We start from the raw sequence: 26,683 nt of genomic DNA on the forward strand, positions 1-26,683 counted from the left end.
GCTTCTCTGGTATCGTATCCACTGCTAGTCTCCATCCTCTGGCTCCTCAGCACCCCATTCCTCTCCAGCATCCCGGAGAAGCAGACACTAGGGAGACAAGCTGATGGGAAGGAAGAGAAAGACCTTCCCGGGGCGTGGCTTAGTTTTGCCGAAGGTGGGTTTCGTAGCTGCGGTTCCCGCGGAGACACAGTACATTGGCCCACGGTGCTCAGGGTGATGGCCCGTGAGGACCGTTTGAAACACCAAGGACCGTGATACCCTGTGTCTGTGGGGGACTTTTTATAAAACAGTAGTTGTACTTCATATTTACATACTGCCCTGCACTTTTACTTCTAAGAGGACTGTACTGTAGTCAAATTGTGTGAATGGTGGACATTCCTTTATTGCGTAGCGGAGGACTACTTCCTTCATCAAGGAAAGCCCTATCACAGTCCCCTCCTATCCTGATGAGAGCGCCCAGACTCTTGCCTGCTCTGCAGAGGTGGCAGCTGAAACGGAGCAGCTGACGAAGTCGGGGCACCTGGTGCGGGAGGCGGTCAGAGGCGGGAGAAGCCCCTGCTTCAGGTGCGGGCCCCTCCGTCCGACTTCTCCGGGACGCACACCAGGCCGCTCGGAGCTGCCTGCAAACTTTCCGCCCAGTGCCCAGCAGCAGCCGCCTGCTCTGCGGGGAGTTCCCACGGACGCTGATGGAAGCACAGAAAATTGATCTATTAGATTAACCAGCGAGGAAAGAGCCCGAGAGCCACCCGGGAAGCTGCGGAGCGGAGTGTTGTGCGGAGCGGTCCCTCCCTTCTGACTGGAGTATTAATTGCTACATTACCACTGCCATGTAAGAAAGACAGCAAAGCCTGGGAGCGCGCCAGCTCCTCCCTCCCGCTCCGCTCCGCTCCACTCTCCTCCTCCTCCTCCGTGCCCTCGGCGCGCCCCGTGGCCCCGCAGCGCTGTCCCAGCCCTGGCATCCCGAGGTCCTCCTGTGCGTAGGACTTGAGTGGAGGGAAGGACAGAAGAAGGGAGCAAACAGCGTGCCCGGCAGGCTCTCTGGATGCAGAAGCTGGACTCACTGCAGAGGCAGCTGTGCTGTTCCAGCAGCTTCTGGGGTGCGTCCACCTCTCAGGGTTCGCCCGGGCAGGCTCCAGGCTCCAGGGGCACGCAACGTGGAAGCCATCCCTTCTGGGCATTGACAGCAGAGCCTGCCTTCCCTCTGCCACCATGAGCGGCTGCTCCAAGAGATGCAAGCTGGGGTTCGTGAAATTTGCCCAGACCATCATTAAGCTCATCACCGGGACCCTCAGCAAAGGTAGGCAGCCTGGCCTTGACCCTCGTTTTCTGTCTTGATGCGATCTGGCTGCTCAGGGTGCCTCGGCGTGGCGAGGGTGGCCCTTCGTGTGTGTCCGGGTCTCGGAGGAGGTTGGGAGACCTCGGTGGCCGGGATTTGGGGTTGCTGACAATGTGGATCCTGGCTCGGAGCAGGCGGGCAGCAGGCCAGGGGGCTCAGCTGGCTCTAATTGCCTGGAACTTTGGAAACAGATCTGGTGGTGTGTGGCTGATTGGTTACAGGCGGGCAGGGGAGAGAGCCCTTCCCTGAGCCCTGGGAGCCGCTTAGCCGTGACTAGAGTTTCAAGAAGTTATCCGCGGAGTGCTGTGCGTTGTTGATAAAAGAGGGATTTGGTGCGGTGGGCCATGAGTAACGGCAGCGCAGAGACGCTGGAGGGGCCAACAGGAGGTGGCAGCAGGCCGCTGTCCTCCTCTGCACACTGGTGGACCCGGGCTCCGTCAGCTCAGGGGCTGATGATGTACCGGCAGCTTTCTCTCGCCAGTTCCAGGGTGCTGCATTTCTGGGGCTTTGGTCAACCTTCTGCTTTCTTGGGTCCCGGTCCCTCCACATCTCCTGCCTGTGCCGACGTCTGTCTTCTCTACTTCTCTGAGAGCCGGGGTGGCAGGCAGTTTGCAGGTTTAACTCCCCAGCAGCCCAGAAAGGGTGGTTGTGGACTAACCTGGGACTGCATGTCTACATCTCGGCCCTAGGGCAGAGGGGCGGTCCCTGCCTCTGGATCCCCATCTCCCCCTTTGACCGGGGAGGGTGAAGCATCTGGAGGCACTCTGGGAAACTTTCGGGAGATGATGTTTAGAGGGGGCAGCAGCAGCATGAGGGAGCTGCACTGGCTGAACAACAAAAAAATGTCTTTAAATATTCATGCCCTGGTTCAGGAGGCGAGGCTTTGGGGGAGAGGCGTCGGGAGCAGCAGGCAGGGCATGCGGGAAAGGAGGGAGGCCCGCACACCATGACCAGGACTTGAAAACATGCTGATGAGCGAAGAGCAAGGCTGTGTGTGGCCAGCTCTAATGACATGGCCCAGGTCCCCGGCTGCCTCACAGGCCTGGCCTGCTGCAGATTGAAAGGCGGATGTGGGTGGGTGGTGATGGTGAGATTTCGCTCATCCTCTTTCTCAGGTCCTTTTGGCACTCCTGCTCCGTCCCCGCCGCACTTCTGAAATGGGGCATTCCTCCTCCAGGAAGCCCAGGTGGATTGAATGCCCAAGGCCGAGGGTTAGCTGCCTGGCAGAATTATTGGAGGCCCTGAGTGTGATGGGTGGAGTTGAGGAGGAAAGTGCAGAGGGCTTAGGAGACTGCACACAGTCCCGCCGTCCAGTCCTCTGAGATAGTTGGGTGTCCCCTCCCCTGCATCTCCGGTATCACAGTCTCAGGGGCGAGCGGTGATGGGCAGCATCCTCTGCCAGTCTCTGTTTCCCGGAAGTGCAGCAGAAACAGCTCGGGTTGGAGTTAGGAAACCTAGATCTCAGCTCTGGTTTTGTTCCCGGGGCAAGCCACAGCCTCTCAGAGCCTCAGTTTCCTCGTGTGTAAAACGTGTCCACACCTTCTACCTGTCGACCTCCCAGCTCTGTCGCAAGGATCCAGGCGGCTGAGACAGGGGTCCCTTTACAGAGTATGTTGCAGTGACCAGACGTGAGGGGGTGGCCAGGGACAGAGACAGGCCTGGGTCTGGGGAGGGGGCCCCAGGCCATCCCCTCTGCAGGGCCCAGGACAGAAGCTCCTTAAGGTAGCGGGCTGCAGGTGGGGCTGTGCACCCAAGACAGCACCTGAGCGCGGCGAGATCACAGAAAGACGTTATACAGCAGGAAGGGTGAGTGTGAGGAAGTGAGTCAGAGAGAGTGTGTGCAGAGGGTGTGTGCAGTGGGTGTGTGACGTGCGTGAATAAGGAAGAGGACGGAGGCTGAGAGAGGAGAGACAGCTATGTGAGTTCTGCCATCTGCCTACAATCGTTCCCTCAATGTTTATCTGTTACCTACTCTGCCACACACTCCTCACTGGGCACATGGGCGAATGAGGCACAAGCCCTCCATCAAGACACTTGCATTGGGGGGCGGGGCACAGACGGAGGACACACACCACCTGGACATCGCACTGAAGTGGGGCAGGGGGCCAGGGGCCCAGGGAAGGGCCGCCTGGGGCAGACCCAGTGCCCGTGCGACAGACAGTGGCGTCCACGCTGAGGGGAGCAGGAGGGCGGGACTGGCCGGTGGAAGGGGGTCACCTCTGCAGCGAAGCCAGCCGGCGGGCCAGGACAGCGCCTGCGCTCCTCTCAGAACCTCGGACACGAAGATCCACGTGACACAGAAAGTGCTTCACGGGATCCCGCACTGGGGACCTGGCCTTCCTCTGACCTGCTTCAGTCCTGAGTTTTCTGTAGCGGAGGCTCGGGGAGGTGGCCACAGCAGTGGCAGGACGGTCCCGTCTCCCTGCCCCGCGGAGAGCACCGAGTGTTTACACAGCCCTGGCTCTGCGCCAGGCATGCGCTGGGAAGCTGGTGTTCTGCCCAGCCCAGGTGTTTGCTCAATATTTGCTAAATAAATGACTGGGAGCGGGGCCAGGCCTGGGCAGGGGAGCGGAAACAGATCTAACGTATAGACCAGCCCGAGGTGGGGATTTAGATTAGACTCTGTGTGGAGGTATTACATTTGCCTAATGACTTCCGGCTTTAATCATGCTTTTACTTATTCATTATTCATTGCACTGAGTCCTGCATTTGCAGTGATCTAACTCTTAGAAGGATTTTCTGTGTCCCTTTCAGGATGGAGGAGCATAAAGATTGAATAGCACCAGGGACCTCCTGCTGGTCCTCGGGACAACTTATTGTTTCTTACCTGCCTAGGGAATGCCTGGGGAGCAGGGAGAACCCAATGTCACCCCTCCCTGTCCTGCCTGTCCCTGGACCTTGGCTGCCTCCCCTTGAAGCCAACCATCCCCTTTCTGTTGGCCTAAGCTTCTCTGAAGCCTAGAATTCTCATCGGTGCCCTTTTCGGAGGTGACCTGATCAGTTTTTTCTGCTCACACACCCCCGTGCCCTTGACCTTTTCCTTTGTAGCCCTCATCGCCACATGGGATCCATGTTCCTTGAGGAACATGTTTGCTAAAGGCTGTGGACTTCAGCTCCGTGAGCGTGGGGGCCACACGCAGCTTTGCTCACCACGGTGGCTAGAGCGCCTCATCCCGTGCCCAGCCCAGAGCGGGCGCTTCACAGTCGTGTTGCATGACCAGGCAGCACTTCCTGGTGCAGAGCGACTGGGCCCTGTGCTGGGGTTGACGTCACAGCTTTCTAGGACGCACCAGGCAGGCTCCTGTCCCGGGCTGCTCCGAACTCTGCCCACATGCCGCCGGAGCGTGAGCCTCTGGGCAGACAGTTCCTTGGGAACCGTGCCTGAGCTTGCTTCCTGCCGCAGGAAGCGCATTTAAATGGTCCTAAAGTGTGGGTGGAGTTCTGCACCCCTGCTCTGGCCCCTTCCAGCTCTACTTGGATTTGTTTTACATACTGAAATTCTCTAAATTTAGAGAAAGAGTTTCTCTTGCTTAAAAAAAGTTTGCAAACCAGTAAGGCAGCGGGAAAGGCAACCAGTGCCAGCCTGGGACATCCTGGGCCCTCGGCTCGCTGCCCGGGACGCCTTGGGCTGGGCCCCTGACTCCTCTGGCCTCGCTTACCTGAGCCATCAAACAGAATCCGGACGCCCTCCGTGTAATTACTAATGCGACTGTGTGCATTCAGCTCCCTGCGTAGCACGTGCTGGAGATGCTCTTTGGAGCTTCTGTAGTTAATAACTGGTACTCTCTGGGCCGTGAGCGCCTCGGGCCTGGGCTCCTCACTCACTGCTCGTTCCTTCAGCGCTGCGCACAGATTCAGGCAGGCTTCTCTCGTTTCTAGAACGTGCCCTGCTTCCCCTCTCCCGCACTTGCTTTCCTCAGGCCCCTCCCAGTGCTGAGGCAACTTTGAGCCATTTCCCACACCTAAGAACCTTATTTGGTATTAGGAGCATGGCTCCCAGGGCCAGGCCCTCCCGGCTCTTTAACTTGGCAGAAGCCTAGCTCCTGACTCAGATGCCCAGTGAAACTGGGCTTCTGGGGGACCCGCCTCTTCCTGTGTGCCCAGCTTCCCCACACCCTCACAGAGACCCCAGGGCTGCTGGTGCGCAAACTCCTACTGGCCAGGGAGGTTTCAGCCCACACCCTTCTGTGCTTTGGGAACCCATCCGTCATCCTAGGCTGAGATGGTGAAGCCAGAGCAAGCGGGAGGGAGGAATCCAATCCAGGAGAGCTTGTAACATTGTCCTGGCCACCCATGTGGCTGCAGGGTGGGCAGGCGGTGTGGGGCTGGCCTCCCAAGATTTATCTCGGGACAAGGCTCTGGAGCCCCAACATCCGCCTTCCACCCAGCCCCAGGCTGTTTCTCTCTGTGTGAGGCAGGACCTCGGCTTCAGACCATCAGAGACATGCTGTTCCTCTTGCTTCCTCCCCAACTGCTGTTCAGGATCCTTAAGAAATTGCCTTTGAACTTGGGGACAGGCTTTGCCTTTCCGCAGGCTGGGCTGAGTCCCAGCTCTGCCCACTGTCCACTGGCTGCAGGAGCTTGAGGGAGTTACACAGCCTCCTCAAGCCAAGGTCCCTCGCTTTTCATTGGAGATAATAATATTATCAACTGCACAAGGTGGTTAATTTAGTGCAGATAATACAAGCAACAGGCTGGCGACTGGCAGGGTGTCCTTGCATATGCAAGGAGCTGAGGGCGAGGCCCTCCTTAAACATTGTGCCCTAGGAACCTCTCTCATCCCGCCCCAGTTCTGGCCCTAGAAGGAGGTATCGTTATCACCACATTAACAGATAAGGAGACTGAACTTTAGTTAAGCCAGGTGGCCAGCTGGCAGAGCTGGAATTAGAACCAAGGTCCTGCTGTGGCCGAGACCAGGTGCTTGCCTCTCCACGCCACAGGGCTGGAGAAGATGGCCCTGCAGGCATGCGCCCTGCCTTGTCACCAGCAGAGACTGCCCCAGCTCCCCATTAATTTTGTAGATGAGTTTGTCAAGAGCTTTTGCGTCAACTGAGTCACTTCAGGGCGGCCACCTGTCTTGCAAGGGGCTGGGAGAAATTCCATAAAGTGGCATGGCCTGGGTTAAGGACTAGGCTTTATGGGGAAAGGGGACATACCGTAGGCCAAGTTTGGCAAGACAATCACATGCGTGCTTTTCCAGCTCAGACAGGTTTGCTGGGGCCAGGGCACCTGCTGGATGCTGAGTGTGTTCTGTACCCACAAGGGACCCTCTCCCACCGCTCTCCCTTCTTATGGCACAAGTATGAGAAGTGGTTTTGTCATTGGGGAAATACACAAGGATTGGGTGCCAGGAAGTCTGGAACTGAAATACCGACTGTGTACTAGGATTCTCTGGGAAAGCAACGGCCCTGACACGGGCCCCTGGGAACTATGAGATGTGACAGTGCCCCCTGCTAAAGGAGGATGCCACCTGTCCCCTGAGAAGCGAGCACTTCCCTTTGCAGCAGGAAGTGAGAGCCTCCACCGCCCCAGGTCCCAGCCAGCTCACTGTCCCGGCAGTGCAGAGAGCATTGTGTTCTTGCAGCTGGGAACCTCTGTGCGCCTGCCTTGTTACAGGCAGAAACCTCGGTCACTGAGGGTCTGGTCCGCGCCTGCCTCTCCGTGCAAAGCCAGAGCCACCAGGGCGGGGAGTGGGCTCACCCTGGCTCTCCCAATGCCGAGGAGCCCTGGCTCCAGCCTGCAGGTCTCTCATCCTTGCCCCTCTGGAGCAGGCCCTTCACTCCCTTATGCATTTCACTGGCCAGGTGCTCTCTAGGGCCCCCACGGTCCCACGGCAGAGGGGAGAGAGGAAGGTGAGGCCTCCTCCTGCCTGCCGAGGCTGTCCTCTCTGGGGCCACCGGGCATCTCTTCCAGATCACCCCATGCCAGGCAGGAATCATCTCTTCGGGCTGCACAAAATCCTGTTAACTGCAAGACCACGAGTGGACGGCTAGTTTGTTCCCGCCTGAAAGGAGCCGGAATGGGTCCCTCTCGCAGGTGGGAGGGCACCGTGGGCTGCGATACCGAGGTACGGGGCAGGGTGGATCGAGTCAGGTTTTAATCCTCCTGCAGAGGCCCGGAGGTCCCTGGCCACGCCAATGTGACCCACAGAACTCCTCAGGTGACAGAGTCCTCCAGGGTCACCTCTGTCACCAGGTCCCATGTCCCTGAGAGCCGGTGACTCCCAGTGCAGACGTGGTCGAGGGAGGCAGCCGTGGAAGGCAGCAAGATGCAGGGACTGAAAGCACAGCTCTGGAGCCAGACAGCCCTCGGTCCGGTCCTGCCATGTGCCAGGAGGGTAGTTGGACAAGCCACTTCCCGTCTTGTGCAAAATGGGCCGATCACTCCCACCGCACAGGGCCACCAGGAGACTGCGATGGTGCCTGTGACACTCACAGCACCCAGCACGTAGCAGCTGCCCCGTAAAAATCGAGTCCCCAGCCTTCCCGTCTGCTCACATGATTGAACTTGGACTTGTTGCCAGGAGGAAGGAGGCAGAGCCGAGAGAAACAGGCTCTGGGTCAAGTCCGCTCCCAGCCCTTCTGTTCCTCCCAAGTTGTCCCCCGCCCTCAGTCACTCTCAATGACAAGTTCTGAAATCGAGACCTTGTCAGCAGCTGAAATGACCCTTTTTTATCTAGCGGTTTATGTTTTTATCGGCCCTCCCCCCAGCCCAGGAGCCCATGAGCTCCCCATAAGTGTTCTTTGTGTGGGGCTGGTTTCGGGAGCCACCCGCACCCGCGGGGTGTTGAATAAATGATGAGTGAAGCTTTTCCTGCTCAGCAGCATCGGCTCGTGTGCCTGGAGTCCCTTCGTGAGGCCTGCTCTTTGCCAGGCTAGTGTGGAAGCTCCCACTCCTTGTTTCCTGACCTGAATTTCTGTGCTGGAGTTGCACAGAAGCGGCCAGCCAGAATGACCTTCATGAGATGGGGAGCTCAGTGCAAGCAAGACCTAGGGCCCGGTCCTCTTGCCCCTTGGTAGCTGGCCCGCCCTGCCTGTCCACTGTAGCTGGCCAGTGTCCATCTGCACCCCAGCCAGAAGGGCAGGAGGGAGGACCCAGGCTCTGAGGGTCCCCCCAGAAGGGCAGAGAGCTGTGGAGAGGATCTTTCGTGGAGAGGAAGCCATGATGGGGAGATCCACAGGCTGCCTGGGACAGAAAGGGAAGCCAAGAACCCAGGAGAAGCCGTGAGGAAGGTGTGTTCCCCACTGCCCATGACCACCCTCCACTCCTCACAGGTCCCCAGTCTGAAGGCAGAAGAAAGCTTTCTTTTCACTGGGTGAAGAGGGAAGGGCCATGAACACAGACCCAGCCCTGGCCCTCTCTGTCGAAGCCATTATGTTCCTAGTTCCTGTTCTCTGAACTACAAAAGCAGCAGCGTTGGGTTCAAATCCAGATCCTCACTGCCAAGTGGCTTCCCTTCTCTGGGCCTGGATTTCTTCATCTCTAAAATGAGGGAGTCACTGATTGCAAAGTTCCTCCAGCTTTGCAGTTATAAGATTTGATAACAACAATATAGAACCTGCTTATTGCTCTAAGCACTGTGCACATGCCATTGATGTAATGGGCACAAGGACCCTGGGAGGCGGAGAGCTCCAGTTAACCCCACTGATGGAGGGGAAGACCTGAGCTTCAGAACGGGAAGGGACAGCACCGGAGCCGGGAGCCGGTTGTCGGTCTCCGGGTGCCAGCTTTCCGCTCCACGTGACACTCGCTCCATTTCTGAAACTCAGATCCAGGATAGCAAGCAATGAAGACGAAACTGATTCCTTCCCGGTTTGGCCGAGACAACATGCTAATTTCAGAAATCACAGTTTCAAGGCCTCTGTTTGGACTGCAGCAGCACAATTCTGGAGAATTCCCCTGAGCCCTGAGCCTCCCCGTCTATACCCTGAACCACCATTTACAGGCCCCCCTTCCCAGTCAGACGACAAGACGCCTGGGAGGACTGGCCCAACAGCCAAAGCTGCAAGGCATGCAGAAAGTCAACGTCCCCCAGCAAACGTTCCCACTGTAATTCAATCTGGCCACATTCTACTCCTTGCTAGAAGTGGGCAGAAGTCAGGGAGGGAGAGGTGCATCTGAGAGGCTTGGGTCAGACTACCCCAATTTTCTGTCTGTAATCTTTTGATTAACCCTGGGCCAGTTTGGGTGGCATTTTTCAAACCATCTGTGCTTGGCAGGCAGTGCCAAGCCTAGGCTTGCTGCTCACTATCTGCTAACGTTAGCTGGGAACCTGCTGTCACTTGGAGCCTGGGACTTTCCGAAGCTACAAGGCATATTGCACTGCAGAACACTCCCGGCATCCTTGTGCTGATTAACCCTGCACATGCCTCTCCAGTCCAGAGACGATGGCCTGTGAGGGATAATAATTGTCAGATAATAATTGTCAGGACTCACTGATTTCCTGGGGCTTCACAAGGATCCCTACGTTCAGTCCATCCCGAGCCCTGGGAGTCACCAACTCTGATGATTCCCACCCAGAGGCTGGGAGAGGTTGAAGAACTAGCTGAAGGTCACAAAGCCAAGGAACACTTGCTTGGCCACATCCCTCAGCACCGTCACCCCCTATATGGACTGAGTTCTGCCCCCCGCAAACTCACGTGCTGAAGCCCCAACCCCTGATATGACTATATGTGGAGATAAGAACTTAAATGGGGTAATTAAGATTAAGTGAGGTCACGAGGGTGAGGCATTGACCCCATGGGACTGGGGTGCCTGTGTTTTTTAAAAATTATTTATTTGTTTGTTTGTTTGCTTATAGAGAATGGTGAGGGAGGAAGAGGGAGAGAAACATCAGTGCGTGAGAGAGACATTGATCGGTTGCCTCTCACATGCCCCCAACTGAGGACCTGGCCTGCAACCCAGGCATGTGCCCTGACCGGAATTAAACCGATGACTTTTCAGTCCGCAGGCCAGGGCTAGACTAGTGTTTTTATAAGAAGAAGAAGGGATACCAGGAAAACACACACAGAGAGGAAAGGTCACATGAGGACGCAGTAAGAACACAGTGGTCATCTACAAGCTGAGGGAGCAATGACCAGAAACCTGTTCTGCCAGCACCTGGATCCTGGACTTTCAGCTGCAGGAATCATGAGAAAATAAATTTCTGTTAAGTCACTGAGTCTGGGGTATCGTGTTATGATAGCCCTAGGAAAGTAATACACCCCCACAGCGATCTGCTCTACATAGATCACCAGAATGCGCACCAAGACTTTTATTCAGGGGTGTTCATCATGGGGTTACATTACAATAGGGTAAAACTAGAGATGATCTTTAAACTTCAGTCAAAACACAATGGGTGAAATGAACTTTGGTTCAACTCTGTGATGAAATAGTATTAAACCTTTGCAAAATGATTGTGAGGATAGCTCGTTAACATGTAGCAATGCTATTGACAGAATGGTGGGTGGAAACGCAGGAAACCCAAGTGTTTGTGCAGTGAGGTTCCAACCTGGGAGTAAGTGTGTGCATGGAAAAAGCAAAAGAGAAAAGAGAAAAAATGAAATATTAGCGTAGGTTTTAGTTGAGGTCTCCCCGCCTGCACGCAAAGTCTCCTCCAGCCAAGCCGGTGTCCACTTGGCTTCTAAACCAGCCTCGTGTTCAAAGCCCCTGAACCCAACTCTCAAATGGTTCTGACCCACGCGTGTGCGCACAGGCTCACACACATGCACACAGGCAGAGGTTCTGCTGCGAAATGACCTCAGTTCAAATACCAGTTCTATGACCTACTCATGGGGCAAGTTACTTACCTTCTAGGTCTCAGCTTTTTCGTCAGTAAAATGAGGATGATGAAAATCATAATGTATTTCTTCCCTGCAGCTGTCTGGAGGGTGGAATGGATGTGTGTGAAGGGCGTGGCCAAGAGGCTGGTGCACCCAAGGTCATTGTGATCTGTCAGAGCGAGGGTTACATAGAAGAGTCCACTTCTTAGCCCTGAAGTTACATATACAGTGATCCCTCTCTGATCGCGGGTATCACGTTCTAGACCCCCCCACAACAGGTGAAAATCCACAAAGTAGGAGCCTTATATTTATTTTAGTATTTACTGTACAGTACCGCAAAATCCCGCGATATAGCGAAAAATCCACGATAAATAAATGTAATATTTTTAAAAATCCTGCGATACAGTGAGGCCACGATAAGTGAACCGCAATAGAGAGAGGGACTCCTGTAATACTCTCACTCCCCTCCCCACACCAAGCTACTCAGCCCTGGATGATCTTTTCCTTGCGTTTTCTCTGCCAGTGGCCCGGGAGCAGCAGGAGCGCGGTGCCGGCTCCCGGCACAGTGCCTGGCACACAGAAGGCAACCAGTAAACGCACCAAACCCAAGATGGGAAACTGGCAGGGTTCAGTTTGCACTTGAAAGAAAGTTCTCCTCAGATATAAGCTCGTAATTTTGCTGACGCAGCCACCCCGTCCCCACGGGCTTTCTGGAGATGAGGCCGTCACCTTGATAAATTAGCTGTGGGTATAGGCATCCCGCAGTTGGTGCTGAAATGCAATTTAATTTCCAATTAAGCCCGGTTTCTGGGCCGAGGGACCCGCCGGCCTCGCACGGGGAGGATCACCCCGACCAGACCAACTGTTGTCAGGGATGGCAGTCCTCCTAGGAAGTGCACACGCACGGAAACCGGTCCTTTGAGCCCGGGGTGCAAAGTCCATCAGTCTGCCTGTGGGCAGAATTTTTGGGAGGGAACCTAGCTAGACACGGATGGAGAGGGAGAGAGGCAGCATGGCCAGCGATGCTCATGAGAAACAGGACGTTGCTAGTGAGGCGGGGCAGAAGGAAGTTCCCGGAGTGCCGACAGGGAAGAACTTGCCTGATCAGAGGACAGAGACGCGTTTGCTCAGAAAGAACGAACACGCATGGAGTATCTTTTAGGAACCAGACACTGTGCAGCGAGCCTCATGGTCCCTTATGGTATCCGATCATCTGAGGGCCCCCAGAAAGCAATCGGCGTTGCACTCATTTTCTGACTGAGGAAACTGAGGCCCAAAGAGATGAAATAAACTGCCGAGGTCACTGACAAGCCAGATTCCAACTCTTGGCTTTTCTGAGCTTTCCTCCCCGCAGGTTTTGCCTGTCCAGAGAAAACACAGACACGTAGTTTAGGGTCATAAGAATAAGGTCATACAAAGCTGTAATTTACCTTCCCCCCAAATGTAAGTAACAGGAATAAAAGCCTTTGAAACGTGTTCTGAGAGTGACAATACCTGATGGCTGAGTCAGCTTGGGGCAGATGATCTGATAAAGGGACAAACAACACCCACTTCTGTGTGGATTTGCTCCCAGCTTCCCCACAGAAGGAAGAGCTAAGAACTGGGCGTGATGGTCCAGAGTGGCTAAGAGGCTCACATGGGGTCGGGAGCGCCTCAGAGAGCCCCGGCGGCTCCAGATCCATGAGGTTCTGGCTTATGGCTCAGGGAATTTCCATTCCAGGGGTTGGAAAGAACCAGCAGAGCATATGAAACAGTGTTTAAACACACATGTGTATATGTTTCTCGGAATACAACTTGTGTGGTCAACAGAGTCATAGAAAAGTTACTTAGAGACCAAGAAGGTGTCAGTGGCCCAATTTTTCTTAACGATAGTGGAAGATTCTAAAGCTACATATAAATGAACATGCCGTCAACTCCTGGACAAATCCTAGAGTAGATTGTTAAACCAATGGTGTGGGAACACTTGGAAAAGAAAGCAGAGTTGACTGAGAAGTGTGGGAGTCCCTGAGAAAAGTCACGTCAGACCAGCCTCTCTTCTGTTCTACTTTTTAATAGAGTGGCCAGTTCAGGAGGTGCTGTGGCCGTGGCGTGCGTGGTGTCTGGCAGGCGCTCAGTGGCTGTGGGCTGAGTGAGCATGGAGTCAGGCACGTTGTAGCTGACGCGTGGCCCTATCTGTCTTGGCAGTACCCACGTCAGAGCCTTTACAGGGCTTTTTCAGCCGCATCTGTTTACTCCCCAGAGGTGTGGCGCCAGGGAGCCCCCCGAGAGCCTGGAGGCTTCCACCAGGTTCCCTGCACCAACCTTGCCCTGCGGGGTGGTTTCCATGTTTGATAATGGGGCAGAGACAAGGGGCAGGAAGCCCAGTGGTTAGAGAGTAGAATATGAAGCTATGCTATCTGGGAATGGATCCCCATGCTCCTATTTACGAACTTCTCCCTGCCGCAAGTTAAATCCCTCCCCTTTATAAGTGGAGGTGGTAATAGTAAGCACAAGGATATAGTGCTGGACTTGTAAAAGCTTAGCCCAGGTCCCGGCCTACAGGTACTGAGCAAACGTTAGCTCTTATTACTATTAGAGATGACAGATGATTACACAGGGAGTGATTCGCTAAACATATCCCAAAATGGAAGTGGCTACCTCCCGGTGCAGAGAGTCGTTCATCTAAAGAGTTGTTGAGACAGGTTGTCACTGCAGGGGAATGCTGTAGGAGCGGTTCAAGGGCCAGATTAGAACTTTAAAGAACTCCTGACCTGGGAGAACAGGAGTTCGTATCCGCATTGAGGGGTCAAAGGGGAGTCAGATAGCAGGGGCTCCAGAACTGACGGAGGAAGACAGCACCTCCGTCCCACTGGAGGTGGGGAGCTTGGTGTGAGATGGTGGGGATTACGATGCCGCAAGCCTTGCGACGAATCGCCCACTTTGCCCTACATTCGGGTGGGAGTTGTTTGCTTTGTGCCTGTACACGTCCCTTCCCCTCCTCTCCAGGCCTGTCAGGGAGCTGGCTGGCTGGGGAGCATGAGCGGAGGCTCTGCGTGGGAGGGAGAGCTGTGGCAATCCAGCAGGAAGCCGAGTTCTGCATTGCCGTCAACGTGACAAAGACGCAGGAAGGCGCCCGTAGGTAGGAAGATAATCCTATATTAATCCATCCTTGGAAGAGAGAACCAGGAGCCAGGGGATAGTGGGAAACTAAAACTCTCCTCCTGGCCCCCAGAGGAATCTGGGGGCACCCTGGGGACGTCTTTGGATGTCCACAGGGCATGTGTGGGAAGAACAGAGAGACCCCGACTCTGGATACAACGAGTCAGCAGCTCAGAAACTTTCTGGTCTCAGAATCCTTTTACCATCTTAAAAGATATTAAGAACTCCAAAGAGATTTGGTTTATGTGGGGTATAGCTACTTTTATTATTTTAGAAATAAAAAAGACTGTTTGATGTAAATGCACTTATTTCAAAATAATAAGCTCCTTACCTGTTAACAAAATAACATATTTTCGTGAGAGATAATTATATTTTCCAAAAAAAAAAAAAAAAAAACATATTGAGAAAAGTGGCGTCATGTTCTTTAACGTCTGGATAGCTAGAAGACGGCTGGAGTCTCACACCTGCTTCTGCGGTCAGGCTGCTGAGATGCCCCACATCACATAAGGTGTGACACGCGCCGCACGTGCCAGTACGAGAAGGTGAGGGAAGAAGGCAGGGAGCATCTCAGTATTATTGTGCAAAGGGTCTTGGCCTTGCAGGGTCCCGCTTAAAGAACTGCTAGGCTGGACTGGAGTGAATGTCTCTTTGTCTTTCTGACCGGGTTTTGCTCTTTCTCTTGGCGCTCCACGTGAAAGGACAGTGGCCGGTGAGGTACAGGACAGCTGCACCTTGTTCACATAGTATCTCTGCAAAATTTCATGTCGTTCAAACTCCCCACGAATGCAAGACTAATCCCAAGGGCGCTGGATATTCTTGCACACTCAGCTGTACCGCCGATTCCCCACGGAATGAATGCAGTGGACAATCCACTCTCCCATGGAGTTTTGAAATGAAGAGAGATTTTGGATGAATTGTTGATTTGGAGACAGGAGCACCTCGTTTCCATAAGTCACAAGAATTAAGATTTTGTGACTAGCTTATGTCGCCCGTGCTGAATGTGCAGAGAGCAGGCTCTCCGCTGTGAGGATGGAGGACCTTAATGCTGGTGGGGCGGGGGCGGGCAGGGAGAGCGGCCAGGAGATGGGAAGCCCCTTGAAGGCAGTAGGGACTTCGTCATCCCTGCCATCCCCTGGCCTCTGGCCTCCACCAGGTGGTCTGAGTTCCGGGAGAGGGACATGAGAGCACAAGCCAGGGGCACCTCTCCAGGTGTGAGTCACTGGCCCCCCAAAACGGTGCAAGCCCGGGACACTCATTAGCAGGGTGATTTATGAAGAACTAATGAGTGCGCTTGGCTTCCGGGAAGCCTTCAGTTCCCCAAGCATTTTTCCTGGGTGTCTAACTCCATCACACATCAGTGCCCCTTATTTCATGCTCGTCCTGCTCATGAAGTGTCATGACCAGCAGGCAGATGTGGAAAGAAGGCAGGCCTTTGTCTCGAGTGAACAAAGGTCATGGTTAATGATGCAAGGCGCAGTGGGGTCTGGGCATCCCCAGGCACTCAATTTTCTGAAGGGATAGGGCCTTTCCCCTGCAGCGGTTGCTTGGATATCCCAAGGTTCTGTGTATTTTAGCCCCAACTGCAGGTGCATGGAACCCATGTGGAAGGAGCCCCCGAAAGTGAGGCTCATGATGGGGACTTTGTTTTCCTTTTTGACTTGTTAAAATTAAACTTAAATTTGGGGGATAATTGCAGACTCGCATGTGGTTGTAGGGAATAATGCAAAGAGGTCCTGTGTACCTTTCACCGAATTTCTCCAATGGCCACTTCTCGCAGGAAGACAATACAACTGGGACTTTCTTAAGAGAGTGGGAGGCCAGACTCTGGGGATGGTGGGCTGCCTCTCCGCGGAAGGAATGTTGGGTAAGAGCCTGGAGGGCATGGGGGTGTGCCAGGGCTCCCGGGTTGGAAGTGACGGCTGTCGGTGCACATTCTGGATGGCCACCTCTCAGGTCACCGACCTGCATGAGGGCACCGCTGGGGTCCAGGGTGGCAACGCTGCTCCTTACCTGGCCCTGGGGGATTGGGAGCTGCGCCCCTGAGCCCATCAGCTGGGCTGGGCCAAGTCCTGTATTTGGGAGGCCACGCGCTGGAATCAGAGAGATGCAGTCTGGCAGAGGCAGAGCCGGGATTCACACCCGGGACTGCGTCCAGAAAACACAGTTCCAGGAGGAACTTCAAGGACACCAACCTGACTGTGCACTCCGCTGGGGACTGGCCCTGCCCAGTAGTCACGTATCCATTCCGAAAGCACGGGGCCAGGGCACTGCCCCCTGCAGCCCCCTGCTCTGACCCCGCCTGATGCCTCCACGCCACCCCGTGACTAGCTAGGGCCGGGGCCTGAGGACGTGCATTTCTCACAAGGCCCGCAGAAGGCTGACATGGCTGGTCCAGGGACCGCCCTTTGAGGGCTGCTGTTCCCGGAGAGCCTCGTGGGGTAGTAACGGCGGTGATGACGGCTTCCTCCAACTCTGTCCTCTCGCCCCTGCCCCCCACCCCCCACCCCCGAGAAGGGTTTCCCAGCAGGGCCAGTGCCCCCTTGCGATGTAAATCCCCATCTGCATGGTCACCGCCCCGCACAGGGTTCCTACAATGGCTTCCTCTTGAAAGCCTTCTCTGGGCGGGGTCCATGGCCACCCCAGCCCACTTTTCCACCTGCTCGGTGATGGGGGCTCACCCTTCCAAACTTTTCCTGAAATAACATCTACCGTTGCTTTTCTTACATAAAAACAAACACAACAAAACCAAACCTTCCTCTTGTTGAAAATACCAAAAATAAAACAGGGAAGAAAGAAGAAAATTAAAATCAACCACCATCCCACTGTTAGTGTTTTGATGTATTTTAGTATATTTCCTTATAGTCTCCTTATTTTTAACATATTTGTTAGCATTAGAATAAAAATGGTATGGCGCTTAGTGTCCTAAGGAAAAACAAGAGATATTCTAAGTGTGCTCTATACATGGGAGCCGCTGTTTTCATTATGAAATTCAAAGGTTTGCCAAGGACAGCTTCCCGGACAGGACAGGCAGGTCTTTGAGCCAGCCGTGAGGACAAAAGCTCAGAGGTCAATGTCATTGTCATCTGGGGCGGAGGGGGTTGCAGTTGGTGGAGTGGGGACAGGTAATGGAGAGCTGCAGCTGGCTGGGCTGCGCTCTCCAAGGCACTAGGGAGCCATTGTACATTCTTGAACAGAAAATGACTTAACCAAGGCCATACATGCAATGGAAGACAGGGTGGGCCGGGGACAGAGAGAGGGGGAAGGCAGTGGGAAGAGGCATGGATACACGAATGGGGCACAGCCCAGCAGCGTCCCCCTGTCCCCTGTGACCTGAGCAGTATTGTGGCGTGGACAGGTCTACTTCTGCGCCGCCAGGATGGAGAGGGACTGGTTGACCTTCACCATGGCAATAATGAGGAGGCCACCCGTCAGCAGGAAGGTGGGCCAGAAGAGAGAGAAGAGGAGGGTCTGCGGCCCGTAGAGGCGCTGGTACAGGACTCGGGTCTCATTCTCCTGCGTGGTCGAGAAGCAGTAGAAAACCCGGTGCTCATGGAATCTGTCTCTGACGTCCTCCACGTCGGCCCGGGCCATCTGGTAGTTATCCAGGCTGTCTGGGATGTAGGAACACTGTGGGAAGAAGCGAGAGCTACCAGGGGGTGGGAAGTCCCTGTCTCTGAGGACCAAGAGAGGAGGAGCAGGCAGGGGCACGGAACAGTGCCCGCTTCGGAGTCCGGCCCCTGCGGGGAGTCGGAACTGGGTGAAGCTGGCAGGCTGTGCATGGCACAGTTCCAGAGGGGGCCCTTCATGGGGTCCTTGTGAGCATGGTGGCCCTGGAGCTGCTCAGGGGACACGTGACACCTGGCGCTGGGGGCCCAGCCAGAGTCTGGGCTCTGCTTCCATTGCTGTAGAACTTGAGACCAATTGCTTGCCCTTTCTGAGCCTTGCAAGCTTCATCTCTCAAACGGGTTAAAAGCAGTATCTTTTCCGGAGGATGTTATTAAAAGAAGGACTCCAAGCTTAACTGTCTAATGAGACCCGTGAGTGACAGTGAGTGACACAGGCCCAGGGGGCTCTGTATTTGGATTCAGGGCAAAGGTCAAGTGCACAATTACCTGCAGGGCTCATGCAGGGAAGGCCCACGAGGGATGTGGGTGAGGGAATAAGGTGAAGGGGACAACTTGCCCTCGTGCCAGGGAGAACTGTCAGGGAGTGGTGGGGCCTGGTGAACTGGGGACAGCCAGGCGCATGCAGACTGGTGGTCACCACCCCACTCGGACTGGGGACACCATGGGATCCAGAAGACCTTTGTAGCCAGGCCTCCGACATTTCACGCCGACATTTCACGCAAAGCCAGAAAACCAGATTGTAATGTGAATGCTCACATTTTTTAAACTATTGGCAAAAATTCAAATTGAAAAGCCTCTGTGGTCTAAGCTTGTGTGAGCCAAACAAAAGACGCTGGCACGCTGCTCTGAGACACTGGGGTTCAATGGAAAGAGAGGGTGTGTCGAGAAGAGTTCACGCAGGCGGAGCATGGTACACATTTAACCCTGACACTGATTGCTGTTCTGAGGACCCTCTGGCCTCGTCAGATGAGGTCCAGCTGGAGAGCCCTGCAGAGGAGACACGAAGCAGAGTCCCTGGTTCCATCTCTGTTCTGTGCCGGGAGGTCTGAATGTTGTGCATGTGAGCCCCCGTGAGAGATGTTCTGCAGGATCGACACGGCTCCCCACCCAGCTCTTCCAGCTGCCCACCTGGAGGGCTGGCCCTCTGAATCACCAAGGGTGGGGCCCAGCCATCAGGTGATCCCTTCATATTCAAAAGTTTGAGACCACTGGACTAGAGCCATTAGGTCCAAGATCAAAATGGGTAAACTATTGAGCCAGCTTCTTTCCAGGCCTCAGCTACTCCCTGGATTTGAATGAGGCCCCTCCCCCAAAGCTGCCTGCCCTGACAGTGCTTAGCCCTGCACAACAAAAGGTGGTTGCATCATAGTTCTGACAGCCTGGGAATTGAGGGAGCTGCATCCAGAAGTAGGTCACCAGCCAGCCAGGGAGTAGCTGAGGCTGAGGAGAAGCTGGCTCCTGAGGAATATGGCATTCAGAGTTGTTGGGCACTGCAGGGTCTCATTAGCAAGTGGATTTAGAATCCTGAGCTGAGATGGGTAAGCCCAAGTATCCCCAGTGCCTCTGACAGTGACCTTGGGTAGCCTAGCCTACTGAGCAACATGTGTGCTGTGGAGCCAGGCAGGCCTGGGTTCAACTACCAATTCCAAATTGCGTGACCTTGGCGAGTGCCATAACTGCTCTGAGTCTTGTGAAATGGGTTTGTGAAGGTGCCTGCCTGGGTGAATTGTCATGCGGATTGAAAGAGGTGACGCATATAAACATTTTGCACAAAGCCCAGCGCATAGTAAGTGCTCAATAAACGGGAGATGCTGTTATTATTAATAATAATAATATTGTGAGTTAACTATGCTATTGCAACAGTAGCTTCTCTTTCCCTTATTAAAGAGGGGCCTTTCAAACGACATCCACTTGGCCTGCAGTACTGGCCCCTGGCACCCCAGAGCTGAATGAAAATAAGGGGGCAGCTGGCCATTTGACCCAGCTGAGTGGCAAAAACACGAAGATACTTCCCCCATTTCACCCGCGCAGCAGCCTGCCGTTAGTGCTGCTCCTGGTGATGCCTGGATGCGATGAGGGGGAAGCTAGAACAGTCGTGGCTGCCAGCCAGCACTGTCTGTCCAGGGCCAGACATGCTGCTGACAGCTTGTCTTAGGGGATGATCTGGCCTCTCATTCCTCTGAGCTGGCAGCCATGGCATCGGGGAGGCAGCCTGCAAGCCAGCCTGCTCCCAGTCCCTGTCACACCCGTGGTCACATCTACCTGTCTTTAAAAATGTGCTTCTTGCTCCTTGGGCTAAATCAGTGGCCACCAAATGCCAGGAAGAGGCAGGAGTCCTTCTGGGAGCTGATTCGGGGGGTTTGGAGGCTCTTCCTCCATCTGGTGGGGCTGAGTCATTGTCGTTATGATGACAGAACGGGTCAGGCCACCTTTCACTGTCCAGACCCACTTCTCCAAGACCCCCAACCCCCGGCGCTGTCAATGATCCCACTGTCCCCCCAGGCGCTCGGCCCCTTCCCATCCCATCTGCCACTGAAACCTGTCAGCATCCATCTTGCTTCAGGTCCAGTCCTTGTCCTGGGTGTTCGCTGGGGCCCCGGGCCTCTGCCCTGTCTCTGCATGGCAGGCACACTCCTCTCTGAGCTTGCTCCCGGGGCCCCAAGCCCTGTAGAGAATCTCAGTTGCTCAGAGCAATAATTCGCAACCTTAGGATCACTTGGAGAACCCAGAGATGCTACATCCATTGGTCAGGGGTAGGAACCTGGTTTTGTTAAGTCCCTTGGGTGGCTGGGGGCATTCATGCACAGCCAGTGCTAAGGAGACTTCGCTTGTCCGGTCACATTTTAATTCCATAGTTTGCTAGTCCTTGGCAGAGATGACAGGTACATAGCTTGCACAGTGCCAGAATGTCATCAGTGTCATCTGTGTGTCCCTTCTTTATGGTTTTCTTGAATTTAAACCCCCAGTAATCAGTAGAACCTTCTCCTAGGAAGTGATGGGCGTGGTTAGGAGTTGTTTACAATCCCCACTCCCTGTGGAAACCCACACCATAAGTATTATTTGGAGATACTGTTCCTTCTGATGCAAATGCAAAGGAATTTCATGCATAGTGAGCTCAGGGTGATGAGAGACCAGTCCTTGTGGAATCAAGAGTTTCTTTAAAAACCATGTAGCCGGTTGTAACATCTATACCGAGACCAGAAGGCCTTGGCCTTTGCGCTGTAGGCAGGACTAACCTCCACTTGTCCTGTGTTTGGACCAGGGTGTGTTTTGGTGAAGGGGCGATTGTAGATAAGCTTAGCCCTTCCCCCAACTCCCTTCCTTATACGGGACTTTAAAGCCTAAAAAAGAATCCTGATGGAACGTAACTGCTTAGCTCTATCCTTTGTGCAACGGCAGCTTTCCCCTGGCTCCCTCGTGGGTCTGTGTCTTAGGCCGGAATCCCACATGCCCTTCTATTTTCCTACTACGTTGTACTTGCTGTATCTCTTGCACAGCCCTTGAAGACGGTCTTTTCAGCAAAAACAATTTCAGTAAAGTGTTTTTCTGTAATTTTTTTAAAATATGGAAACTAATATGTATAACATGTAGCTTTCTTCATTAAAGTTCTGCCTCTCTCAAAGAACCAAGAACACCCCCCCCACACACACACACACAAATAACATTTTCATTCCACACTTGGGTAGAGCGGGGGTCTCCTGGGAACTCACCTTCATTCACCTCTGCAGCCTGTCCCCGCTGCACTCCATCATGTGTCAGTGTCTGCACAGGTCTTGGCATGCGTGTGTGCCCAGCCCTCCCCTCCAGCCTTGTTCTGTGCTCTGCGCTCCATGCATATGCCCCTCCATGTTAGTGTGGGTCCAGCACCTGCCTGGTAGTTAAAAGCCTAACCCAGATGCCCTTCTGCGACCCTCACCTGCCTCTCTGTTGGCTGGAAAGTGCCCTTCCCTCCTGTAGCCCCACAGTTTTACCCAGTCCTCTCTAGGGCACTGCTCCCTCCCGACCAGGCATTATTCCCCGTATGAGCCTTCTCTTCTTGAGTCCAAAGGACGTGCTCAGTGACTGTTGGATGACTGAGTGAGCGCATGAGCAAATGGATATTGGCTAACTTGTATTTCCATTAGGAAGGGCCGCGGTGGTGGCTTTGGGGGCAGGAGGTACTAGGAGGCCGTGATGAGGAAATAAGCTGAGTGTTATATTTGCTGCAGCCTTGGACCGCTGGCTTCCTAGAATGGAGGGGTCACAGGAGTTTCCCTCGGTGGGGCAGGGCAGGGGGTGGTGAACCCTGGACCTGGCCTCTCATTTGACTCGCTTTATAGAATGGGCGACCCTTTCTTTTTCAGTGCGCTCTGCCCACTCGACATGGATCTTGTCACGTTGTCTTCAGTGTCTGACTTCATTAGAGCACTTCAGGAAAGGTGGAGACAGAGGCACAGAGGGGCTAAGTCAGCCACCCCAGGTCACACAGCCAGTTAGTGGCAGAGCAGGGATTCGAACTGAGGCCGGTCCGATCCCAGCACAGAAGAGCTAGGTCTGCCAGGTCCTCAGGCCAGCTATGGCCCCTGGTCAAGTGGGTTCATCCTCCTCAGCCTCGCTCTCCAGAGAGGGGATAGGGAGCCAGTTAGGGACAGGTCCACACACCTGCCAGGGGGAAGGGGACATTCCCACCCCACCCCCTGGTTAGTACCTGCTGGTTCTGGTCCCAAGTGTCCTCCGTGTGGTACAGCACAGCCCAGCGGCCCACAGCAGACACGTTGACCCAGAGGCATGGGTACTGGGCCACTTTCTTGCCCTCCAGCTCTTCCTGGTCCGTGATCTTGGTCTCAATCAGGTGGCACGTGGATTCCTGGGTCCACACGCTGGAGAGATCACACACACACACACGTTTCAGAATCTGGGTGGCACAGAGCACCCTGTTCCAACCCCTTTAGAGAGACCCAGAGCTGGGCCGCTTATCACACTGTAAGCACCCAGCAGGAAGGGAGCAGGACCCAGAGTCCCTGGGCCCGGGGGAGGAGACATAGACTCAGAATGTCAACGCTGGGGGCCTCTCGGACATCATTGTCTGAGTCACACCCCAGGACAAGTGAATCAGTTTGTGAGGTGGATGGGGCCCAGACCCGGGCCGGCTGTAAAACGAGCTGCCGTCATCCCACTGAGCAGCCGGACCTGGGCACCTGCGTCCGCATCACCTTCACCTGGCAGAGAGCGGAAGAGAAACTCAGAAGGGTCAGGTGACTTTTCCAAGGCCACCCAGGGCCTGAAGTCTGGTCTGGGTGGCTTCAGAATCTGTGCCCTTTCCCCTAAAAAGCATAGCTGAAGGAGGCTTTGGTTTGATGCAGGCCCAGGAGAGAGCGGCTAACAGACTCATTGACGCATCAGCAGCAAATCAGCTGGGAGTCATCTCCCATTTTTCAGGCAAGGGGCTGGCAGTTGCTGGAACGTGCCCAGAGGCAAGGGTCTGAGCCTTATCCTCAGAACAGGCTGAGAGAACCAAGTGTGTTTGTTCCAAATAGAGCTTGAATCAGGGACTTCTCAGCGTCCCCTTTAAAAGCCCACATGGTTGACATGTCAGAGAGAAAGGGCATGAAACATTCTCTGAGATTCCAGAACAGAACTCCAGGGGAATGGATTTCCTACTTATCAGAAAGTAGGTATGCACAGTGAGGTAGTGAGCTCCCCGTCACTGGAGTTATTCAACAGGAGGCTAAATGCCCACTGACTGGAAGGTTTCAGCAGGGGGTCAAACTGTGCAGATGAGCTACAAAATTCTGACTCTGATTCTTCCTGGGATCAAACTCACACTGGAGGAAAGAAAGGACATCCTGTGTCTGTTGCCTACAAGCCCCAGCATTCCAGACCGGCAGGGCCCAGTCTGACCTTCCCTCCCTGCAGCTAGAATCCTTGACCCTAAGAATGAGGATCGTCCAGACCTTCCTGCCAGGTGTTAGGGTCAAGCGGAAGGGTGAGAAGAATTCCTCGCAGACCAGATGGAGAAGCTGGAGGGTGGGGACAGGCCAGGCGGGATCGGTACCTTTTCTGGTAGAGCGGCAGCATGGTTGTGCACAGGATATAGTAAGCGATGGCAGCGCACACCACCATGGCCACACCCAGGCAAAGCGCTCGCGTCTCCCCCCGCTTCTGGGCCATCACCAGCTTCTTCCCCATGTCCACCAGGGACAGCGTCATTTCTACGGCCACAGAGACACATAGACATGAGGTCAGCACAGGAAGACAGGTGAGAGGGGAGGGTGCTCAAATATGAACATCACTTCTATTTGTATATGGAGCTTCGCCGCTGCAGAGGCCTTCGCCTCCCTCCAGCTCTGAGAGGCGAGTGTCATCATCCCCATCCTACAGAGGAAGGACCTGTGGCTCAGAGAGGTACAGTGACTTGCCCAAGGTCACACTGTGTGATAGGCTCAGTCACAGCCCCCAACGTGTCCATGTTCTCAGCCCTGGAGTCTGTAACTATTACTTGGCATAGACTTTAAATTAAGGTTCTTGAGATCCAGGGGCGATTACCCTGGGTTATCCATGGAGACCCCGCATGTCCTTCTAAGAAGGAGGCACACAGAGACTAGGACACGGAAGAAGAGAAGGTAACAGGACCAGGGAGGCAGAGGACAGAGGGAGGCCACCCGGTGCCGTGGGTCGTGGGCAGCCCTCAGACGCAGAGGAGGCCAGGAACACAGGGAGCCCCCGGCAGCCCCCGGAGGGCGCGCAGCCCTGCTGCCTCCGTGACTCTAGCCCCGCCAACGTCTTGCTGGGTTGGTGCTCCTGGCCCCCAGAACTTTGTGCCAGTACATTTCTGTTGTTGGAGGCGCCACGTTCATGGTCACTTGCTAAGGCAGCAACAGCAAAGAGACTTAGGAGGCAGAAGCAGAACAGGGGGCACTTTCTCCCAGGACACTTGTCTTGGAAAACTCGGGCACAGTTCGCAGTTCTGCCCAACACCCCCACAGCAGGGCCTGCTGGGCCGGGGCAGGGGGTGGAGGACCCAGGAGGCAGCCGCAGTCAGGGCACTGGGAGGGCCACCACCCTCTTCAGGTGAGGGTGGGAGGTGTTTGGTGGCCTCAGCGACTGCTGTCCTATCTGGAGGCTTGAGCCACCTGGCGCCAAAGTCGGGTGCAGGGAAGTAGCTGGCAGCTTTCTCCTTTCCTCCTCCTTCTGGAAGCAGCCCCCTCATTTTCCTCCTGGGACTTGACCTCCCCGTGCACAGTTCAGCCCTCCCCCCCGCGTGCACTGTGCACCCCCGGGGGCGTGACTCATCACCTGTGAGCCACCTGGAGCCACAGAGCTGCCCAGCTTCTTCTGTCCCTTGTGTGGTTTCCCATCTGTTCTGTGAGTCGCCCTGTAGAGTTCGCATAAATGACTTCGTTGTTTTTGTTTGTTTAAGGTAACCATAGTTCCTTTCTGCCAAGATCCCAGGGCCACGGGGCCCTTTCTCTGTAATCCCCTGCGTTAGAGGACATTTTAGCCAGAGATCGGAAATAACTTTGTTTTCCCTGCCAGGTCTTTAAGGTAATAAACACGTTATTTTTTTTTAAATCCTCACCCGAGGATATGTTTATTGATTTTTTTAAGAGAGAGAGGAAAGGAAAGAGAGAAAGAGAAACACTGACATGAGAGAAACATTGATTGGTTGGCTCCCATACACCATCAAACCTGCAACCTAGGCGTGTGCCCTGACTGGGGATAGAACCTGTGGCTCCAACCCAGCCACCTGGACAGGGCTACACATGTTATTTTTTTAGTGAACTAGTGAGTGTTCAGGAAAGACACTGGTCCAAAGGGATCCCTAGCAAAATGCTGTCTTTTCTGCTTAGGTTTCTCTCCTAAGTCTTGGCTGTTTCAAATGTCCCATCCGAGACCCTTTACGATTGTCAGCTCACCCCTGTTGTCTCCCCTCCCCGCCCCTTCCCATCCTAAAGAGGAGAGCTCAGGGTCAGGCACCAAGGATACCACTCCGTCACTCCCTCCAAGAGGACTGGCAGGTGGACTCCCAGTGACAACTTTTTCTCCCTCGTTCGGGAGTGGGGTCCCCTCCACTCTAACAGAGACACTGCAGTGTCACCGGGAGTAAGTTTTCCCGGGCTGATCTCTGGGCTCAGCCCTCCGCCTGCCCTGGAAGCTGGGACTGGAGGACCAGGGCGCAGAGCCCCCCGCCTCCCAGCTGACTGCCAGCTGCCAGCAGTTCTGGTCCTCAGGGACACCAACCTCCGCCCCTCTGGAGCCCAGAATCCTGGTGCACAGCCCCTTGGGGAAGGAGTTCCCACTGCCGGGGTCCTTCCCTCCCGGAGCTCTTTTCTCTCCCCTCCGGCCCCAGGTTGTGGATAAAGCCCGGCCCAAGAGCCCTGGACCCGGTACTCACAGTCTCCCCTGCGCCCTGCAGCCTTCACCCCACAAGAGGCAGGCCGCCCGAGCTCCAGAGGAAGCTTGGGCTCCCAGCCCGTCTCTGTCTCCAGGGAAGCGGCCTTTCGTCCCCATCTGAGATAAGCCTGGATGCCCAAACATGGTCAAGTCTGAGCACACAGCCCCAGGACACAAGCTGGGAGCAGGTACCCAGCCCGAGGAGGAGGACGAGGTCGGGGCAGCAGCTGCTACCCAGGCCCTGCACCTGCATCGCCCAGAGTCTCCTGGGAAACAGGTTTCAAACAACAACAGAGAGCAGCCCTGAAAGCCAGGAAAGGCCGTTCTGCTGTGTTTGGCAGCACTTCTTGCCTCGGTCTCTCTGAGCTGGCGGCGATGCAGGAATGAGAAATGGTGTTCCTTTTGTTGACATGGCGGAGGGAGGAGGAGTTGACGCTGGAGGTGGGAGG

General features: G+C 54.8%; 2 protein-coding genes across 4 annotated transcripts in view; one reads left to right on the forward strand and one right to left on the reverse strand.

Annotated features, from left to right (window-relative positions):
• The first annotated feature begins 546 nt into the window (after positions 1-546).
• KCNIP1 (potassium voltage-gated channel interacting protein 1) overlaps positions 547-26,683 on the forward strand; it is a 239,932-nt gene continuing 213,795 nt past the window's right edge. Inside the window, exon 1 of the mRNA XM_090288566.1 lies at positions 547-1,297. Within this exon, the coding sequence (XP_090144692.1) occupies positions 1,210-1,297 (88 nt within the window). The 5' untranslated portion in view covers positions 547-1,209. The remainder of the gene's footprint in view (positions 1,298-26,683) is intronic.
• KCNMB1 (potassium calcium-activated channel subfamily M regulatory beta subunit 1) lies at positions 17,321-26,265 on the reverse strand. 3 transcript variants are annotated; one of them, XM_090288569.1, is made up of 4 exons: positions 26,236-26,265; positions 23,896-24,052; positions 22,549-22,720; positions 17,321-17,862 (listed from the first exon to the last, which is right to left on the reverse strand). In XM_090288569.1, the coding sequence occupies exons 2-4, from the start codon at positions 24,048-24,050 to the stop codon at positions 17,593-17,595; spliced, it is 597 nt and encodes a 198-aa protein (XP_090144695.1). In that variant the 5' UTR covers positions 24,051-24,052; positions 26,236-26,265; the 3' UTR covers positions 17,321-17,592. The 3 variants fall into 3 exon arrangements, with proteins under 3 accessions (XP_090144695.1, XP_090144696.1, XP_090144697.1); XM_090288570.1 differs by lacking the exon at positions 26,236-26,265 and adding an exon at positions 25,137-25,155; XM_090288571.1 differs by lacking the exon at positions 17,321-17,862 and adding an exon at positions 19,968-21,407.

This window comes from Furipterus horrens, unplaced genomic scaffold (assembly GCF_987537825.1).
Source record: "Furipterus horrens unplaced genomic scaffold, mFurHor1.1.pri manual_scaffold_10, whole genome shotgun sequence".
In the NCBI taxonomy this organism is placed as follows: domain Eukaryota; kingdom Metazoa; phylum Chordata; class Mammalia; order Chiroptera; family Furipteridae; genus Furipterus; species Furipterus horrens.

Coding starts and splice junctions, on each gene's coding strand:
- KCNMB1 (XM_090288569.1), bottom strand. CDS start 24,050: ATGACGCTGTCCCTGGTGGACATGGGGAAGAAGCTGGTGATGGCCCAG. Junction 22,721..23,895: donor CTGCCGCTCTACCAGAAAAG/GTACCGATCCCG, acceptor TGATCTCTCCAG/CGTGTGGACCCAGGAATCCA. Junction 17,863..22,548: donor CTTGGGACCAGAACCAGCAG/GTACTAACCAGG, acceptor TTCTTCCCACAG/TGTTCCTACATCCCAGACAG.